Below are 22506 nucleotides of genomic sequence, written 5' to 3'. Positions count from 1 at the left end.
ATAGAGGGAAGTATGGGTGTGTGTGTGTGTGTGTGTGTGTGAGAGAGAGAGGGGGGTGTATGTGAAGTGAGGAGAGTGTTGCAGTTGTGGTGGGGGTATAATGGTGCACTGTGAGTCACTGTTAAGTAATGGTGCCTTTTCACATCAGCATCGCCCACATTGGGTGTGCAGTGCCAGGGTGTACTGAGGTGTCTCTGCCTTGGAGAGGAAGAGATGGAGACAGAGAGAGCAAAAGAGGGAGAATAGGGTGTGGGGGCTAATCCGTTGATACAAGCTGAACATCTGGATGGCTATTCACGTTTGATTGACAAAACGTCATAATGTCAAGTTGTAAGCAAAATGTCCTCTTTATTTGTTTTAAAAAGGACAGACATGTTTGACATCACTTTATATGTAACAAATGAAGCTACAGCAGCAGCTTGTGAGTCTCGCTTGACCAATGAATTAAATGGTGTTGGTATAAGAACTGTTGCAGTCAAACAGAGCTTGGTTTTACCCTAGGAAATAGCTGAGAGAGCTGCTTTCTACTGGTTTTAGTCTTCATGATAAGCTAAGCTACCAGGCTTCAGTTACATATTTGAGAAAGTTAGGCTAGCAATTCCTGCTGTTTACAGACTCTGTAGCCCTATTCACACATGCAAAGAACGACTGAAATTTGCGGCCAATTTTCTGGGGAACTTTTCCTGCCAACCCCCTAATGTTTTCGTCAAGGAGTCAGGATGAGCCAAGCAGGAGGTAATATTCAGACAAATTAGCGGTTGGGGTGATTATGTTTATACAGTGTTACAAGCACACCATCTACTGTCACATCAGCATCAAACTAGTATTCATGGATGTAATAAAGCTGCTTCATTTTGTTATCTGCTGGCCTGTATGTTTTTCTCTGCTCTTCCGTTTACACGTAGCATTGATATAAAGGCAGACTGTTGCTTATCTGCCATCTTGGCACATCCTTTTTATATCATGGCCTGGATCCTGAGAGGACGCAGGCCCTCTTGCCCAACAGGGAAAACTTCCTGTTGTTGGAGACATGTGTGAACAAGTGTCAAAAGTGAGACCTTTCTGGACTGATTTGTATAAACGCCTTATGCTAGCTTCAAATTGACAGACAGAGTGCATGGTGTCTATCTTCTCATAGCCTATTTTTCTCGGAATCATTTTTTATAAGCATTTTCCCCCGAAATATGAGATCATTGATGCCACTTTTGCACCTGAGTATGAAGCTACAGTCAAGTTAGAGTAGGTTAGAGTAAGTTTTTTTTAAAGTCAGAATGTATGTGTATATACAGTATATATATATATATATATATATATATATATATATATATACACACACATATATATACACACATATATATATATATAATGAAAATGAGAGGGTGTAAGGAAGTGTCAAAGTTAAGAAATACACAAAAATAAATAGACTGAAACAGACAGAAGCAGGAAGACAGAGAGGGAGAGACTTTTTCCAACAAGTGAGGTTTCTATTTTAATCTCAACCATGAGCCACTGTTCTCTTGCAGCCGGGCCAAATCGATAGAGACACAAGGCACAGCAAGACACCTGAAAACAGAAAAACACAAAGGCACATACAGGCTGAAACTTGCTGCTTCTCCGAAGACCATGTGGCCCCAGATCTTCCTCTCCTGCACAGGACACAATGCAACAAGTACAACACAAGAGAAGAAGAGGTGCACAAATGTACTCTCTCTCTTCCTGCCACTGGCTGCTTTTCTCTTTCAAACTTCCTCCCTAACCATCTATTTCTTGTTTTGGCCTCTAATTTTCCCTAATCTATTGTATGCACACATACAGTATACACCGACATGCATCCACATGATGCAGAGACTGATTATAGGGTACACACAGAAATATACATGGAGGTCCAAGTCTGCAAAGTCACTGAAACAGATCGGGCCTGATATGAATCCAAATGAGGAACACCAATTGTCCAAAATTAGAATGTATGTGGGTTTGGTTGAAGGTAGCCATTTTGCTTTGGCTGTGATCATTCTCATGCAGCTATTATAGAGCTGCAGAAAGTCAGCTTTATATGGTATGTATTTATGTGATAGGCATCAGATTTAATGACAATGTAGAACTTAATACTTAGACTGAAAAAATAGAGCTTTTCTTTGGGAATTGGCTTTTAATTCATCCTCTGCATTCCTGTGTTGTTTTCTGTCAACATTTGCTGCAGTAATAGTTGCAAAAAACTTAGTTTTCCTCCAAATTTTATGCTTGTTGTTTCCATAAACACACCTACAGTACACATAGTTAAACACTTAATGAAATACATTTGACATGTGCGAATGGTTTTGGACTGCCTGAACAAGGCTATCTAAGTGATTCAAAGGCTGTATAAGGACATTTAGAGCCAATCAGACATTTAATAACCTTTAATCAACAAACAATTCCCTTAGCAGACCTGTGAGTGCGATCAAAATAATAACACACACCCATACATTCACGTTTAGGCTGAAACCTCAGCAGATGATCTAAATGTAAAACATTAATGTAAATCAAAATGTCTGGAAGCTCCATATGTGCATGTACTTTACAGAAACCATACACAATTCAAAGGCTTGAAAACATCTTGTTTGAATGGACAGATTGTGTCCGAGCATACAGTAAACGGCCCCTGTAAAGCTGTTTCTGATTAGCGGTTTTCTCTTTTTAAAAGCCAAGAGATGTTATGTGTAATGCAATCCCCTGGCTGTGTCAAACTGCTACCTCAGTACGTATGCTGTGGAAGACCCCAGACATCCATACAAAGGAGTCTCTGTTCTGGCTACATGCACCTTTTTCACAGGCAAACGTCATGTAAAGGCTCTCAAGGCATGGCAACACAGTGTTAAACCCTGCATTGAGGCAAATAAGGGCTTTCTTTCACAATACGTTTGGCCACAGTAAAGGGACTAAATCTCTGAGGATTTTCCTCAGAATCAAAGAATAAACATTTTACTGCAATGCTGTGCACACAGAATAAACAGAAAATAGATAGCAGAAATGTTACTGCCTTGCATCTTTGCGTCTTGTGTTTTCACAAACACAGCAGAAGGAGTGATTATATCTAATATATCTATATCTATCTGATAAAAATGACTAGCACATAAAAAAAACATTTACACGCATCGCAATGTAGGCTTTGTATTTCTAATATTCATCTGACAGTATTTCAGATTGATGCATTAATAGATCCCATATTTAAACCTCTCATCTGCCTGGTTGTACCGTATATGAAACAAAGTACTGAACAGCTAATGATACAATTTAGCATCAATTATGACAAGACGAAAGCCATAAGTGTGACAAAATCTGCATTAAGAAAATGCAGATATAGATGTGGTGGCTTTAAAGATATTTCTGTTTTATCACTTCAGACCCTTTAGCGGGTTAACCTTTGCAAATTCATGGCCTGTACCCAAGAACTGTTACAATTTTCAGAAATCATTAATTCTGGTCAGGTTCCCAATACTGGAGGATATGCTAAATTATAAGTAGAAATTTTTTTTGCAACATATTCACAAGTCAAGTACAGAATTTAATGGTTTGGCATGCTCTAAAACCACTGAACGGAAACTGAAAACAGTGTGATGCCTATACTTATACAGATATTGTAACTTATGTCGAAAGGTTTACAATAACATTTACTCATTCATGTTGCATGTCTGTCCAACCTTCAGCGTAAAAGTAATAAGTGTGCATTCCAAAATTAAATTTCAATCTGATGGATTAACAAACCATAAGCGAAACAGTGAACTCTTATATTTGCAGGGCTTTTCAAAACTAGTGTGTAAGCTTCTGTTTGACGGCACTGGCAGAGCATCAACTGCAACTGACATGTTTTGAAAAGCCTAAATTGTCTTATCCCCAAAGAAGGTATTTGTTGACACAACACTGCAAACCTGCAGTGGGAGTAGATGATTGACACATGACCGCTGCTGCAGAGGAACTACAAAGCTGGACATTTATCCCAATTAGCAAGCAGCTGTGTTTGCAAGCAAACTGACATAATTAGAGCAGAAATGTGGCTAACAACGATGGACCTCAGACTCTGTGATGTGTGCTATAAGTAGACAATAAGCTTCTAAAGCTCCCACTCGACCCTTCATTCTACTCACTCAATCCCAACATCAAAGGGAAGACAACCTTATGCCTATTGGATGATGTTGTGCCTCTCTCTCGAGGGTTTACAAGAATATGAATGTGTGTGTGTGTGTGTGTGCGCGCGTGTGTTTATGAGCGTAAGTGTGCATGTTTTTTGGCACATGTTCTGGTTTTTCAATGTTTGCGAGGATGAATTTAAATTTCACACACACATTTTTCCTAGCACATTTTTTGTGAGTGGGGACATTTTTCGGCTATTTCTTAGGGATGTTTGAGGGTTAAGACATTGTTTGAGGATTAATGACATAACTACGTAGGCTTCATTGAAGGGTCCAGTTCACTCAATTTGCAAGCAACATCTACTGTAGTACCAGTAACAAATCATCAATTTAAAGCAAGATTTGTAAATGTTTTGAGGGAAATGTGTGTTGAGTCTACGCAACATTATTGACACAAATGGATGGGTCATTAATGCAATTTTCAGAGGCATCTATCTCACATTCCTTGAAAACTAAAACTGTAGACAAGCAGGCAAGAGGAAATAAAGTATGTAGTTTCTATTGGATGAATTGGCCATTAAATGCTAGGATTTTGGTAATGTTTAAAACATATGCACAGTACGTGTGTGTGTTTGGGAAAGTTTGTACAGTAATTGATTGAACCTCACTGAAACTGAGGACGTCAACCTGCAAATGTGCTTATGGCTTATGAATAACTTTGTGTCAGAAAGGTATCAAATGTGCGCGTGGGTCAGTTTGTGTGTGTGTGTGTGTGTGTGTGTGTGTGTGTGTGTGTGTGTGTGTGTGTGTGTGTGTGTGTGTGTGTCCTGCTGTCCTAGGCCTTCTGGTCTCATCCTGTTACTCTCTGACAATATTTGCAGGGTGCTAATTGATGAGGAGCCTCCACATCGCCATGTTTTGTCAGAACATGAAGGACTCGCTGCTGGATCAACAAATCCAAGAGCTCCAAATTCTGCCATATGTCTGGCCATGTGTTCCCATCCACCAGCTGGGAGCAGTCAGCGCTGAGCCTGTCATACTCACTGACTTTGTGACTGTGCTGCTTCAGTCTGGAACCAGAACTTCAATGAGCCTTGCATAGTAAAAATGTTAGTGCTGTTTATCTGTAGGTGACCTGACAGGCTCAGGGGGATGACACCGCACTAACATTGTCGGCTTGATGGTTTAATCTTTCTAATGTTAAAGATACCAATGGTACATTAATGTGCTCTAGAAAGAAATGTCTGTCAAATGGCATATGTCAAAGCGATACTTTGGCTTATGAGGTATTCATTTTTTCCTGACTTAGCAAGAGAGTGTCAAAGTCATTGGAAAATGTTTTTAGACATGTCTTCTGCATAAATTCTAACTTTTGTCACCTCGCATATTGTTTTTTGTTTTTTTTTATCAAGCTCTGGCCCAAAAGCTTGGGGTAATAAATGATCAGACAAACTGCACAATTTTGTCAATGTCTAAATTTTATCATGAACTAGTGATGGAGCTGTAATTCAGCTATGTTGTTGCAAAACTGCACTGGAAGATGTGTGGCATTAACGAACAGTTCAAAAAGGGAATTCTAACACAATGACTTAATCTATGGGTTTTTTCAAACAAACTTTATGATAAAAACTCTAATTAGAGTGTACAATGTGAGACTATAATCAGAATACAAACTCTGCCTCAATAGCCCTTAAGACAGCTAGTAGCCATTTTGCTCAAGTTTGTGATTTTAGATAAATGCCAGTGTTTAGGGGGAAAATATGAACTAATTAGCACAAAACATTAACTGAAGCTAAGAGTACATGGAAAAGTTGTCTGTTGTGTAAATATTTTATCATAAAGCAAAGTTTGATTTGAGGATTATTAGAGTAATGTTTTTTTATCTGATTTTTAGCAGGTATGCTCGGAAGAGATTGGCCTTGTTCAAAACTATTACTCAGGGGTTTTAGGATATCTTCTACTAAAGCAACTTGCACTATTCCAAAATGGCAAATCACTTTGTTCTTCATATTGATGCATGGCCTGGTTACGTGAACATCAAAGTTCAAATATTTAGAAATTCTAAAAAATGTCAGTTGAAAAAAAATGATGTTAAAGATCCAGTTCGTGCATTTCTATTGTGGTAGAAACAGTGGTTCCAAAAAAACTAAAACATTTTGCAATCATTCCTGCTAGTCTTGTGTTCAAGTGTTGTGTTTTATAGTGCAAAACAAAACATGCCTTGTAAATTAGATAATAACTAAGTGGGAGCAATTTTTTCAGATTTGCACAGAAGACAATGTTAAATTGTAATTGTTTATGTCTTAAACCATATGCTGTGGTTTGTTAGCTTCATGACAGGCTCACAAACCACAGTGTTTCAATAAAACTTTAAAAATAACTGAGCTATTTCCAGGTGCATCACTGTCTAAACAACTAACCAACCACATCTTCAGTTAGTATTGAAAACTTTTACTTATATATAAATATATATAAACACACACGCACACACACACACACACACACACACACACACACGTATATATATATATATATATATATATATATATATATAAACATTTCTTACCTGGTTTGGAGACCTAAACTCTTGGTTATTGTCATTCATGTACATGTTGTCACCATCAAACTGTGGACAGAAATAGAAAGGAGGAATTAAAATGGTTGGTTATGCAAAAGCAGTTGTGAAAAATGTGGGGACCAGGAAGGAGGTGTGAAGAGGAAAAGCTCTTTACGGGTGGCCTGAAGTGTGAGACTAATGACTTTGTCACTTTGGTTAAACCTCATGGTGGCATGGCAGCATGGGTAATTACTGTTCGTCAGCGGGCTGGTAATTAGGCTACATGAGCACAGTGACGAGAGATGGGCTTTTCCCCGTGGGTGCTGCTGCGTGTCTGAGACAGAGAATGAGTGTGAATGAATTTGTGAGTGCAACCAGTGGTTAAGGGTGTGTGTGTTTGAGGCTGGATGGAGTGTGCATGTGTTATCGTGTGGGCTACTGAGTTGGCATGCTGTGTCAGTATTGGGTTAATCGGGTTATGAAAGATCACTTGCTGAAGGTGCCAAAACACAGTTTGACATCCTGTAACAACAAATGACCCTTGATCCCAGAGGGGGCTAGGAAACAACACCAGGTCAACAGTTAAGTGCTACATTCTACATGCGGCCTGTGATGTCTAGTGTGTTGGTAAACTAATCCCTGATGAATCTTCAACTTGGGTTATCATACATAAAATAAAGTAAATTCATTTTTTTTTAGTTTTTAAATCTGGCCCGCAAATGGCTCAGCAACAGAACCTGTGCTGTGTCAATGTTAAAAAGAGCTGTAATATGAAATGCCCTTGGCTTCCAATGGCACAAAGCTTTGTCATAACACTCTCATAGCAAATGGAACAAACCTTGACTTGACTGGATATAACACACACACACAAACATACACCAAACGTGTCAAATAAAGCCTCTTTTCACTTTGTTGAAGGGGGTCATTCTTTGTGATATCTATACAGAGAAGAATCAGAAACAGACAGCAGAGGCAACATGATCAAACTAGACAGCATTCCATTTCAAATTCCCCAGATGTGAAGATACAGGAGGCATTTCTTTTCGTTTAGGGTGGTCTGCTTTGCTCCTACGGTAAAAGAAACTGGAGGCTTGAAAGCTAGACACACACTAAATATGACTGAAAATAAATATATCTTAAGATATATCTGCTAAATATTGGACGGCAACGGAGAGAATTCCTGTCGGTGAAGTCTAATATCTACAATGTTAGAGAGGGTAAAAAGTGGAAGCTGCTAAATGAGCATGTGTGTGGTGAGAAGGAGAAATTACTGTACATTATTGCAGGAGAAAGGCTGTGGGAATGAGCGCCTGCCTTGGGGCAATGGTTGGTTAACGATGCATATCATGGAAGCCCTTGTGAGGATTCACTTGGTTATTCTAATGATTACATTTACATTCAGCCACAAATGAAAACATGAAATGGAGACAAACACTTGCAATAAGCCTCATTCATGATTAATCTGCAAACCCAGCAGTGTTTGTTTAAAGCCAAATTAAAGGCTGACAAATTGTCAATGCTACGTTTCAGGAGACACAGAAGCTAATAATTAGCTAAATGGAGCATGGCAGCGTCTATTTACATTTTTATTTATTTTATTTTATTTTATGCACTTTATTAATTACAGAGGGGAAATTCTGGTTAACACTGTTATTGCGAGACATGCTTCTCACACACAGGTCCGAATCACACACAATACACAAACAGGACCTGTGGACATGCATTAGTGGAGAAATATCAGAGTGGGGCTGCTACACACTGCTAACAGGTTGGGGGTCACGTGTCTTACTCATAAGGCCGAGGTTGTGTTGACTTAAGAGATATATTGGAGCCTATAGTTACCTATCTGCATCTTTTGGATACCATTGTCTAAGTGTAAGGGACTTAAGACGCAACATTTTTTCTAAAACCACAGAAAACTGGAAGATCTTGTATTTGAGCATATTTTGTTAAGATATATATTTGGGTGCAAAGTCTTTTTGCAGCTCTGAAGCAAGGAACAGCAAAGACCATTTACATCAATAATACTCAATATAACAGGCCAGCTTTTTATGAGAAAATCATAATCACAATTATTTTTGATTGTTGAAGTCACAATTATTAAACACGATTACTCATTGATTTTACAACATCTGCATCAGCTGCATTTATTCAACACTCTAAACACTACAACAGTCTGACAAACAAGCAATACAATAAAATAAGTAGAACAAATATAAATATATAAAAATAACGGCTGTTAAAATAGTAAATAAACTAACTAATAAACTAACTTTGTTTTAGAGGAAGTGGTGATGTACTCTTGTGTCCAACGGACAAAAACAAATCACCTGCCAAATCCCTTAAAAAAAACAAAAAAGATGTAACCAAGCAGTCCAACACTACCCCACCAACCTCCCACAAATCTGCCCCCTGCCATCACTCAAAGGTGTTTAGACAAATAGTATTTAGGTTCCAGGTCAACGAAAAATGGTTGAATGAAAGATCCAAACGTTAACAGACCTCTTTAGCTCTCTTGCATTTCAAAGTACATGCCATGGCTCCTTCTGCTCGTCACTTAAATTAAACCTATAGAGCTGTCTTTGCGGGAGGTTCAGAGCACACACTGTGCTGTGAAGGAAGGGTGCACTTCATTTAATTTCCACACCTTACAAAACCGAGGGACAAAACACGTGCATGTAATTGTTTAATCTTGATTATCCTGTCGTCATGATTGTGGGAAGCCAACATTGAAATTGAAATTGAAACTTCAATAATTGCCCAGCGCTAATATAACATTCATCACAAAGGCCTGGAAAGGTCAGCCATTTTGTGCTGCAACATGGCTGCCCATATATTGCAATGTAAAGCTGTTTCCCCCTGCTCCTCTCTCTTGAAAGCTCTTTTTTTGCACTGCCTCGCTCTCCCACTTAAAATGCCAATTTATCCTCGGCTCAATGCTATCAGCTCTGCCATTACTCCACATTTACTGCAGAAATCATCCTCTCTCTGTAGTTCCTCTTCTCTTCCTTTTCTCCCTCTTGCTCTTTTCTCTCCCTCTCTCCAATCTTTCTATTTCAACGTCCCTTAGCTTTAACTTTGTTTTCTTTTTTTTCTTTTCTGCTTTTCTTATCACTGATTTATCTCTCTTCTCATCCTATGTTCTTATAGCCCTTATACCTCCCTCTCTTTCTCTTCCTGCTTCTCCATCTCCAACACTCTTCCCCTCCCTTTCTTCAGCGGGGCCTTGCCTTCGCTTTCTCATAGGCAGTCTAATTGGGCATTCTGCCTGAGACAAGGGCCTCATTAAGCAGTAATTACACACATGTTGTTTTCGGCAAACATCTCTATTTGGATTGCTTTGCATAGTAATTGTTCAGCAGGGACCACTGCTCGCGATGTTTCCCTCTGTGACTCACGTGGTGCTGGCAGAGAGAAATAAAAACATGGAGAGGAGGTAAGAGGAAACTGAGAGGAGCAGAGAGAGAGGAAGAGGGAGAGGGATGTAGGAGAAAAATAATGGGATGGGGACAGGAGACAAATTGAGATATACAGAATGTATACATGAGAGAGAAGGAGCATAAGAGTAAGAGAGAGGCAGAAGAGAGACAGACTCAAAGGATGAAGGTGATGCAGAGGCAGTAAATGGAGAAAGACAATGAATAAATGACAAAGAAAGAAGAAGACAGATTCAGTGTGTGGAGAAAATGAGGTGGAGTGGTGGAGAAGGGATGACAAAGACGTGGAGAATCAGTAAATGAGGAAGAGAAGTGAGGAAGTAAAGACAGTGAAAGAGAGACAGGGAGCGAGAGAGAGAGAGAGAGAGAGAGAGAGAAAGTCGCAGAACTAGGTCATGCCTCGCAATCATCAACAAAGCTGAGCATTTCAAAAATAATGAAGCCACAAGGTGGAAGTAATGCTAACTAGCATATCCAGGGAAAACATGTAATATTTACACAGGGCTAATGGTGCAATACAATGCTGGAATTTTTTCATCTTTTGGTGCAGCAGTGAGACAGTTGATGGCAGGATTGTAGGCTAAATTATAGACTCCATTGAAGATTGTTTTTGATTGATGGACAATTCATATAAGCTTCTCATAAACCCTTCTAGGCAACATCTGTTCGTGGAGGGGGCGGGGCAGAGATGAAGTGCTTGTGTGATTGTGTAATGCTATACCTGTCAGATCATTAGAGCAAAATTGCAAACTTCATTTTAAAAGAAACAGCATTTTTTATAAAGACAATTTAGATAATTACTTAATTAAACTATTTACTTTGAAGTACACAAACCACAGAGACCTGTTGTTATAATTCAGATAAATACACTTCTACAAGAGCATCACGGGTAGTGGAACTTAAGTCAGAACACATGTTCAATCACTGAGCTGTATTACTCGTTCCAGGGAATGTAAGAATTCAACATTTTCGGAGGTAAATATTGCACTTTATACTCCCGTACATTCAACTAATATCTTACTGTAAAGGAGATTTTTAAGACATATGATGAGCTTGCCAAATATGATCATTTTAGATATAACTACATATAGTAGTACCTTAAGAGCTGTATTGTTACAGCTCAATATTACTGATTATATAGTATGGTATTTATATAATAAGATATAGCTGAGTCATTGCATCATCTGTAAAAAATGACACAAAAATATAATAAAGTATCCAAATAAATAAATAAATATATGATCAGATGTATATGTGTGTATATATATATATATGTATGTATGTATGTATGTATGTATGTATGTATATATATATATATATACACACACACATACATATATATATATATATATATATGAACTATAAGCAGAGTGTGACTATATCTGTGACTTTCAAAGCCTTTGCTGGTACATCATCTCTCTTAAAGTAATTCTCTCACTGAGCGGAATGAAGAAGCCCAGAACAGTACACAGCCGTTCTGTGAAGAAATGGGTGTGGTATGTGGTGGTGGGAGGGGGAGCGGGGGGGGGCTCATGCAATATGTATGCCTGTTTGAGCACTCTTCTTCCTCATCTACCCCCTTCCTCTCTTTATTTCTCTTTTCACGACTCTCTCTCTCTTTCTTTCTCTTGTCCTCTATTCGGTTAAGGGAGAGACATGAAGAACCTCAATCTGAGACTATGTGCCACTGAATTTTGATGTTGCCCAACTTGTCACGGGTGGTTTAAAGCTAGATTAGAGGATGAGGAAGACAGATAGACAGACAAGCAGGAAGACACTTCTGTGCACATGTTCAATACAGACTAGTAGCAAATGTAAAGATGTAAATAGGAGGAAAATGAGGATGGGCAAAAGAAAGGAAGAAAGAAAGAAAGAAAGAAAGGAAGAAAGAAAGAAAGAAAGAAAGAAAGAAAGAAAGAAAGAAATTGTATTGTATGTTATTCAGGAGTTACAGGCAAAGGGGAAAAAAAGAGTGAGAGAAGAGAGACCAAAGTAACAACTCTGGTGTTGCACCACGCCCCAAGCAAACAATGAATATGGGCAAACAATGAATATGGCACACATACACACAAACACACATGCACGCAAAGCCCATAAAAAGCGCAGCCTGTGGCCATGGCGACACATGCTCTGTTGTCGTTAGATAAGGGGAACAGGGCCTCTTCCTGGGTGTGAGAATTTGATCCTGCACACAAACACAATACATGTGCACACTCAGCTGTAGCAGCACCAGGGTCACATCCACCAACGCCCAGCATTTGATGTATCATCACCTTTATCAGCTGCATGGTTCATTTTCATATGCAAAACCCAGGCTATGTTTGTCTGGACACAGTTTGCTCAGGGTCAGCAGGCGCAGAAACGCCATGATCAGATACTGAAGGGATATACAGAGCAGCTCTGCATTTCTCACAAAGGGATTTTGATGGAATTCTGTTTGGAGTTTGCTGGAGTTTTTCCAACATAGAAAGTTGAGTTTGAAGAATTGTAAACATTAATCCATGCTGTGTTGTATTTCCCCCCCAAAAAGCTCCCAGCATTATCTCTCCAGCTCATTCCATTTATATTTAGCTACTGTAAGTGATGGTGCTATCCTTTGGTCTACATATAAAGAGCATCAGTCATTGGTGGGGGCCTCCTACAGAGAAACAATACACACCAACACAAACACAACCTCCCTATTAGAAACTGTTTTGAAAAAGAAAAACCTTTTTTCACAAAAGGCAAAATAAAAAACAAGGTTCCAACAGCTTCAGGCTCCACCAATAGCTTAAGCTCTCATTCATCCTCTATGTTGCACTGGAACAACCACAAAACAGAACTGACAGTCAACAGCAGAGATGGAAGGGGAGATTGGGGAGAAATTCACAATTGTGTGTGTGTGTGTGTGTGTGTGTGTGTGTGTGTGTGTGTGTGTGTGTGTGTGTGTGTGTGTGTGTGTGTGTGTGTGTGTGTGTGTGTGGAGTGAGTGGTTAAATAAGGTTTTGTTTCCACTGTGAGTTGGTGAGTTCACTAGAGAATAACATTGTAAACAGTGATGGATGCATGATTATTTATAATGTTTTAACAGCAATTATAGTATAATAGATTTACATATGTTTTTTTTTTTTTTGCTGCCTTTAAAAAAAAAAGTCTGTTATAACAGAGTTAGGTTCAACAGTCAAATGTATGTTTTAGTTCAATCTAACCAGGTGTGGCATTTGGTCACAGCTTCTCTGCCTATTGGACTTGTTCGATGAACCATGACATATAGCTTGATTGAGCATCAGCAGTATAATCAGTCTGTCTGTGCAGAGGCGTATGCAAAAGATGTCATGAACTAGAAGGGCCCTATCGTAGGCCTGGTGCAAAGGCGTCTTGGTGCGCAGCGCAGGTGTCTTTCCTATTTTCATTTGACGCAGTTGTCATTTTTTACGCCCAGGGCTCATGATGTTTAAATTTAAAAAAATGAACTTGAACTCCCCAGGGTTTGTTTGTTTTACAATGAGGTGTGGTCAGGTGCAAAGCTGGGGCACCACCTTAAACCTGGTCTAAAGTCTGGAGTCTGTGGCGCAGTATGTTCCTGCTATTTAGAGGACTCACTGGTAAGACTGGTACAACTGCAAGTTAAGGTAATCCTTTATTTATCCCACAATGGGGAAATTTACAGAGCATTTCTACTGCGCTTGTTCCACACATACATTGGATGCACAACAGCGCACATACTCCACAGTTTAATATCAGTGCATTTTCTGATACATTCAAATTGAGGGTTATGCTTTGGTGCCTCATGCTGAAATTATCACAGTGTCTTTTTGGTCATTTCTGATGATGTGGGATTAATTTAATGAATTTAGAAATTAACTTCAGTCCAGCATCAAAATATTTCCTACAGTGTCCTGTGTTTGTTACAGATGTTTAAGGTCACAATTAAAAGGAAAGAAGTTAAATGAGCCAGACAGAGTTCGGTCTATTTTAGAATAAAGACAAAAATCTGTTGTGTAAATAGCAATGCACCAGCCTGCAGGCGCACCTGGCTCTGAAAGGGAATGAGAGCTGAGACTCTAATTGGTTTGATCCACGTACGCCCAACCACACCTACGGTATGTATATCACTTAATCCAACCTCTTTGCGCTCTGTGCCTCTGATTGCCCAAAATCATTTTGTGCCACGTGCTTTAGATAACGTGCTTCACGCTGTCAAAACAAAACCTGAAGACTACCAAAGTGTGTGTGCATATGCAAGAAATAACAGAACAGAACGTCAGACCAAAGTGCCAGCCACAGAATCTCCCTCATCCTGCAGTGGTGGCCTTCAGTATGTTACCTGCTAACCAGAACTAGTAACACTTTCTCAGCATGAAGCCCAGTAGATATAAATGCAATTAGCATGTAGCCCCCGGGGGAAAAGTTGTGTTAATCCTTACACTACAGGTGCTACACGGGGTAAGAAGTTATCCAACAGGTCTACCTGAAACTTAAACTTTCTGATCTGGTGTGAGAATGTTTATGTTTATATGTGTGTATTTGATGTTTTTGTTTAAAATATGTGAAAGAAACAGATTTTCAGCGTGAATATTTCTCTGCCAGCAAGAGAGAATGCAGAGCCAGAGCCACTTTAAAACGACTGGGTTAAACAGTGATGAGAGACGATAAAGCGCAGAGTGAATGTCACATTACCCCAGCCTTTGCCTTTGCTCACCGCAGCATCAGATAACTGCAACTGGAAAAAAGTCAGGTTTCCTCTAGCATATAATTGGTTATCTTATTGCAATCTACTGCTCTATCTTGCCTCTGCACAGAATATAGTACAAAAGAGTGAAGGGAGGAGAAGAGAAAAAGTTTGATGTCTGACTGATTTGGCAGAGACTAAAATAAATCATTATTAACACGGGAGACCCATCACTCTATTTATTTTAGGAGAATCTTCTTCACCTCCACATTGCATGGCCTATAACAAGCGGCAAATACCTTGCAGTTAAATAACTTGAGAGGGAAGTGCTTTTGTTGTTACAGTTGTGTGTTAACTTTCAGACAGCAATAATTAGATATATAAAGAGCAGCACATTCACAGATATTTTAGCAAAAAACACTAAGTTTTAACTTTTTTATAGGTGTTGGGTTAAACCATTATAAAAATTATGATAGCAGGCTGTCTCAAGAAAGATCTGTGTGTTTTTGGGGGGGTCAGTTTTGCATCTTTTCCATAAACAAGTCCATGTTTATTCTGCATAAAAAAAAAAGAAAGACATACTGTTAAGATGTTGAAGGTGCTTTCAGGTTCAGAATGTTTTGTCACAAGGCTACTGACACAAAAAGACAAACTGTCACAAACATAGAGGCGTATTTAACACCTTTGAAAGGTTTCACACAAATGTGACAGTGCTTGAAAACTTAACATCATCTGCAAGTTCCTGTAAGTGTGCTTGTTTTGTCAATAAAAATACATCGTTTTTATGCTGTGGTTTGGGAAAACATAAATTAGAGCATTTTCTCATGTGTTGATGTATAAAAAGTATGTGTTTTTATATGCGTGTGTAGGGATTTTTACGAGTTAAAAGTAAGCAGTTTAATTTAAAGTGTACATATTCCCAGAGCAGAGCCTCCAAATGGCCCAGGTTCGTACCTTGAGGTACACCTTTCCCAATCAATTGGCAAGTACAAAGAATACAGTAAAGGTTTTCAGAAATGTGAGGCTTAACTGCTGCATCTCACCAAAGCAGCAGGCAGTCTTTTCCTAGCTGGATTGATGCCTTGGGGGGCAGTAGTGTGAAGCCTAACCCCTCGTTCAGCCACACTGTACCGGGCCTGTGTTAAGAGAGAGAGACAGCAGAGAGAGAGAAAAAGAAGAGACAGAGAAGACAAAAGATGGGAAGGAAACAAGACGCCGGGGCTTTAGTTTGTGAGATACAAGCAGGGCATTTGTGTTTGTGTCAAGGGCCCCCCCCCCTTCCCGGTGAACCTTTCCCCCTATTCCGGTTGCTTTGCTCTTCCCTCGTGCCACACACGTGCAGGGGGAGGAGTAATGACATGAGACTTACAAAGTAACTCTACACTTGCTAGGGTAAGAATGGGGGTTAATGAGCTGACATCCCCTCCAACCCAAACACCCCTTCTCTCCATGCCCACCTCCAAACTCTCTACAACAAGCTGACAAGCATGAACGCAACCCCTACAAGACAGATGGGCTGAATGCTGGCACTGAGCCAAAGATCTGGAGAACAAATGAGCACCATGAAGCAAGGAGCGGAATTACACTGCCTCTATGTACATTACATACAGCTATGGTTGGTTTATGAATAAATCATTTTATAATACCTGCAAACATTAGCTAATTCTTGAAAAAGTGCACATTTTACTGCCTCACTGATGGCAAAATAGAGCTGAAATGCTGAATTGGAAACAGAATTAGAATCAGAATCAGAATCAGAATCGGGTTTTATTGCCAAGTACATTTACACATACAAGGAATTTGACTTGGTGTATTGGTGCTAAACAATTAACAAGGAAATAACGCAGAACTAGCAACAACTTAAATAATACAGTATAAGAAGATATTACAATAACATAACAACACTAATAAAATGTGTGTGGCAAAAAGTGCAGTTTAGCTTGAAAAAGGTACACTTTTTATTTTGCTAATACAAAAGGGTTAATCTTTGTACTAAATCATATTCAACATTTTATTCTAACCCAGTGACAAAAAGAGCAAATGACAAGAGTCACTCGGCGAGGGGGTAAAAAAAAACTGTCCAACCGCAATTGTAAGCATCTTACCGAACAAAGATCATTGATGCACAACTGCTGACTTGTTAAGGACAAACACCTCTTGCACCCAGACCACAGAGAGCATTCTAAACACATCATGCTATTATAGTGACTAGAACCTGTGAACAGACCTTCCGATGCTCACCCATTTCTTGGTTGTCACGTGGTGGTGTGTAGGTGTATAAGATGTTAAATAAAACCTCAGTGGCCTTTAAGTTGCATCACCGGAAAACCAACATATAAAGGTGAGAATTTTAAAACAGAGTTCAAGCACACACACAAATAAAAGACACAAAGAAAGGTAGAAAACATACAGGGGTTTGAAGCGAAGGTTTAGCAAATGTTTCTGCAGCTAAAAACTTAGTTGAATGCAAATTATTGGAAACAAATGGCATTTGCATGAGTCCATCTCAGGTTGAATAAACAGTTGCAGGTGCGCTCAACACTGACATGAGAAAGATTTATAGGTTTGTTATGAGACATCCCAAGACTGCTGGTGTCATGTATAACTTAAGCTCTTGCTTGAGCTCAATGCTGGCCTGCTGCACGTGTTGCTGACATATCCTTTACACCTTTCACATCCTTTCTTGAAAGATGTATGCGACAAACTAAACTGCGAGCCTTTTAAAATGTAATTCTTCTTCTACTTATGTACAGTATCCTACTGTAAAAGCTGATGCAACTTAATAACTTTAAATAAAGCAAGTCCATTTTGAAATGCAAGAGGGTAAAAAGATAATTCCGAGAATATAAGTACATCACCAAATCAGTAAATGAATTGATAAAAGTCCAGGGCAACACTTTTACAGAGCTGGAAGCAATGTAAGATTGAAGGTGTGTCATTAGCGCCCATTGTGAATCCTTTTAGTGAGTAATTTGTGGCAAGGCTTGTACATTTTTAATATTCTTAAACTGAAGAGCCCTAGGAACACAAACTACATAAAATAATAACATGCATTTCACCTTAGCACTATCCAAGCCTCTCAATTATTTACTCCTAATGAATTGCCCCAGGCATTTTTCTTCCGAAGTACAATATTAACCATCCCAGAGAGGCTGAATCAGCTCGCTCAAATACTTAAATACATTTACTCAATTATGCTCACTGTCCCTGATATCAAAGAGACAAGAGTTAACAAGCTTGTGTTTCATAAGTATTTGTGTGAAAATCTTCACATGCACAGCTCTTGACATGATTACGTAATACAAAAACTGTCAAAGAAAAAGTGACAACAATTTTTCAAATTTTCTTTTCTGTTTTTGCGTCTATGGTGTGGGTGGACGATTACACGATGTTTGCTGTTGTTGTGGCTGTGGTGTCTGGCCTCAGTTACAGTAGTGCAGGCAAGCTGCCAGGCATCCATGAGGCTTTACACTTTGCAGCCCAACATGCCACCTCGGACATCTTGTTGTTGTCACATGACTGATGAGACTTCATGGGCTTTAGAGGAGAGTGCGGGACATAACACAAAACTGACAGGTTTGAAATTGATTGGAATAAACAGGACAAGTATGGAAAGTTGCCAAATGAAAAAAAAATATCAGGTGTTAAGTTGTGTGATTTATGCACTTAAGACAGAGAGTTTAAGTGCTGCTTATATATTTCAACCCAAGTCTCCACATGTGCAGGAAGCTGTGGAATAACCTTAAGTAGAGAAACTCGTCACCTAAGTGGATGTAAATAGATTCTACCATCTGTTAGCTTCAGCTATAGGGGGCAACTTCTCACTGCGGAAAAAAAAAATGTTTGTGTGCTTTAGTGTTCTAGTTGTTTCTTTAGCCACTGCTCTTCTTCTTCTTCTGCTCTTAGGGTTAGGGTTTCCAAAAGTGAAAACACATACATCGAAAGACACTAGATTTGCTTCATTATTTTACAAGAGAATAAAACATGTAGGAAGGTGCTTGTAAGATATTCCAACATGTAATAAATGTGCATAATTCATAATTATAGTCCACTAAAAGTAACTAACTGAGCAATCTACTATATTTTTAGACTCCAAATTGTATATCCATTGGATCTGAAAATTTCACAACCCTGATGCTTTCACTACAACAGACAGGCTTTAGTTGATTCCATGCTATCCGGATGTAATCATCAGTCTCTGGCTGTAACTAAACCAAAGAGATATTTAAGTGCAAAGGATCCCATTCCTAGACAGCTGGTAGTGGTAAATTCCTCTCGGGGAGGGAGAGAGTTTGAAAGAAAACATATACTATTTTCATTTCAACTGCTTTAGGGATTAAGGCTTGGAGCCCCAGAAAAAAATGCATTAAAATAATCCACCATTTGCATGTTTTATCTCACAAAGAAGGATCACATACACACAACCCCCACTCTGCCTCCCTCCCTCCCTTCTTCAACTCCATCCCCTCCCCCAGACTGAGTGAGCACACACACAAAAGGACACACACTTCACACATATACACACTGTCATCATTAAACACACACATACACACACATTGAGATCAACCTGCTGCCATCTGCTCTACGCGCTCTGTACAATCCTTGCAGAATACATTATTCACCACAATACATCACATCACATTCCCTCAATGTCACAGCCTTGTGCTGGAAAAGAGTGAGAGAAAGAGAATGGAAGAGAGCGGAGAGCAGAACATCTATTGTACTCAGAACAGAGAGAGAAACAGAAAGAGAGAGAGAGAGAGAGATTTGGCCTGGTACATGGTACAGTGGTGGAGAAATTAACGACAGTTTGATTTGACTTATAGGTGAAACAAGGTTGTCAGTTCTAGTTACAGCTACAAAAATAGATGAAGAATCTTGACAAAGTGTTTAGTGCCTGAAAGAGAAGGATAAGAGTGGTTGAGAAAGTGAGAGAAAGAAATAAAGGAAGGAGACACCTGGCAGAATTGGCAGGAGAATATACAGAATGACTTGTCATACACTGAGGCATATTTCTGTGTAGGATCCTTTTCTCGATATTTCTGTAAGCGTAATTTTAAGTGTTAAGCATAAGGCAGGTGTTACTTGGTATTTTTAGGGGTCAACAATCCAAAGAAGCACCAAAACCAACAACATGTTAGTTCATCTCTTAATACTTTCCAACTTCTGTCTCAAGCTTTCATTTGCACTTTTTGTTGGAAATTGCAATCTTGGATAATGGATTCTAGCTACGTACTTTCCTCTGCTTAACAAAAAAGGCTCTAATTTTACATTAACAATGGGTCGTCTACAAAACAGGTGACTCACAGAATTACCAGTCAATGGATTTTCTTACGGAGCATTTTAGCATCTTATCCTTTTTTATCGTTTACTGTTACTGCTCTCATCAGCATTATTTGTATATTTAGCATAATACTGTAGGAGTTTTACTTAAAACTTGCCAAGTGCTGCATGTCCAATATCAATACAGCAACCAAAAAAAACTAAGCAATAAGCTAGTGCTAACTTAGCTAATGAAGTGTGATATTTAGCCATCATAACGCTACAATCAAGGATCATTACAACCCCATACTAATGTTATTTGTTGCTCCATGTTTGCTGGAAATGTAAATAGGCCACTTTTGGCTGGTAAATTAACAAGTGCATGGATTACAGCTTGACATGCTATCAAAATGGCCCAACAATATATTTATTCAGGTTGAGTATTACTCAAAGGAGCAAAGATGGCTATTTTAAAACACACATTTATACACAGTTGGTGCATTGATGAGCAACTATGACACCATGACAGTCATTCTGGGTTTTTTATGTTTTCACACATACATGATAGAGCAGTAAGCTATCTCAGGGTTTGGCTACAGGTTCATATAAATTCATTTTCATGCTAAAAATATTTACATATTGTTCTTTTGTATCCTACACTACTTGAAGAAGGCTGAAAATAAGTGTTTTATATTTTTCTTATTTCAAAGAATATGCGATTGTATGTGGAATTTACTTTGTTTTTACTTCACTGAGCTAACTTCTAAATAAGAATAAGACATAAAAACAAGAACATATTTACGCCTCTGTTTACATGTCTAACTCGACCCCTGTTAGTACTAAGCTGAAAAACATTTGTGGGTCTGTGTGTATGTGTGTGTTTGTGTGTGTGTCACCATTGTGTGGTGGTGGCAGAGCAGAGGGGGTGAACAGCTGGCAAGCCCACACTTGACTACATATTGACCTGCTTTGCATTCACCTGTTATTCAGCCGAACCTAATGTTTCCACTTGGCTCTGCTGCAGCTGAGCCGCAATTAACCTCACTGTGAGCGCAAGGCATGCAAATCTTAAGTAATTTGTCAAAGTACTTGGTCCAACTTTGCTAAACGTCATTCAACACAATTCTGTGAAATACATAGTTTTTCTACCTCAGTTTTCACACTTTGAAATAAAGAAAAGAAGTTTGCCTGAAGTAGGATGTCAAGCCCTTCTCACATTCACAGCTCCTGTGAATGCATCCAATATTTAAAATAGCTATTAGGTTTTCAAGTTTCAAGGCAGATCCTGACTGCAGGTAATTAGCCAGTAAAAATATTATTTTGGAGAAAGTGTTTCTGTATTCTCTCTCTCTGCTCCTCCTTTTTACCTCCTCTTGTTTTTTTTTCCCACCCTCCATTCCCTCCCCCTTTTTTTGCAAACGCTCTCTTGGCTCTTGTCTGTGTTTGGGCTGCAACTGTGAGGGGTCACAGCCTGCCTTGTTCTCACATGGGGAGCATTAAGCTGTGTGTGTTTGTATGTGTGTGTGAAAGAGAGAGAGTGAGAGAGAGAAACAGAGAGAGAGAGCATTCTTGTCTGCGGATGATTATATGAATGAGTGTTTCAAAAAAAAAAGAGGTGTTTAAGTGTGTGAATTTTCCAAATGGTGTGCAGTTGAGCCTGAGTGCTTTTCCCACTGCATGTATTTCAATGAGTTTGGGTGTGAATCTTTGACTGTGTGTGAGTGTGCGTGTGTGTGTGTGTGTGTGTGTGTGTGTGTGTGTGTGCCTTGCTAGCTCAGTGCCAGGTCTCTCTAATGAGTCTGTCAGGCGCTGTTAGCGACAGCGTGCTCCCCTGGCTCAGCGCACTCCTACAGTCACACTGTGATTAGCCAGGCCAACGGCACGCCATTGGGCCAGATTAAACACTCACCACGCCGCCAGGGAACACACACACACTCTGTGCAAAGCATACATTACCACAAGCACTCACACAGAAGTATTTAGACACACAGACACACACAGCTTTATCATCATTGTGCCTATTAGCCTCCTGTGATACAGCAACAAGTACTTGCCCTCCACAGCCAGGAGTTGATGCTACTGGAATTGAAATGAACCTGAAATACAAACATAATACAGCCTGCTACGGCACTGCCGAAAAAAGTAAATTTCATTAATATGTCAGCCTTTATTGAATTCCTGTCTGCAGCTAATCTTGAACATCCCTCAGAATTAAGGCCAGCCTGTCTGGCTCAAACAGCTTTCAACATCTTCATTAAAGCGACATGATTCACTAATTACAGGTAATTACCCTTTAATGAGCGGTTCAGATGAATGAGCAGATATGCAGAGCAGGGGCAGGCCTGAGGACATGTCGTTATTCATTCCTCACAGGCCAAGAGCAGACTCAGTCTGGATGTTACAGATTCATAGTAACCTGACTCATGGTGGTCTGGTTAGACAAGGCTGGCACTCTTAAACATAACACTGGTGTATGATAGTGCATCCTGA

General features: G+C 39.3%; 1 protein-coding gene across 2 annotated transcripts in view; it reads right to left on the bottom strand.

Moving 5' to 3' along the window:
- The window catches only part of LOC109982871 (TOX high mobility group box family member 2), a 73517-nt gene that overhangs the window by 31202 nt on the left and 19809 nt on the right, over positions 1-22506 (bottom strand). The window contains exons 2-3 of one of the 2 annotated variants that reach the window (XM_020632309.3): positions 15798-15890; positions 6676-6735 (exon numbers count right to left, since the gene is read on the bottom strand). In XM_020632309.3, coding sequence (XP_020487965.1) covers positions 6676-6735; positions 15798-15890 — 153 coding nt within the window. The remainder of the gene's footprint in view (positions 1-6675; positions 6736-15797; positions 15891-22506) is intronic. The other variant, XM_020632310.3, reaches the window with a different exon arrangement.

This window comes from Labrus bergylta, chromosome 12 (assembly GCF_963930695.1).
Source record: "Labrus bergylta chromosome 12, fLabBer1.1, whole genome shotgun sequence".
Classification (NCBI taxonomy): domain Eukaryota; kingdom Metazoa; phylum Chordata; class Actinopteri; order Labriformes; family Labridae; genus Labrus; species Labrus bergylta.
Note: the sequence above shows the minus strand (reverse complement) of the source record. Positions and strands in the feature narration are given on the sequence as shown.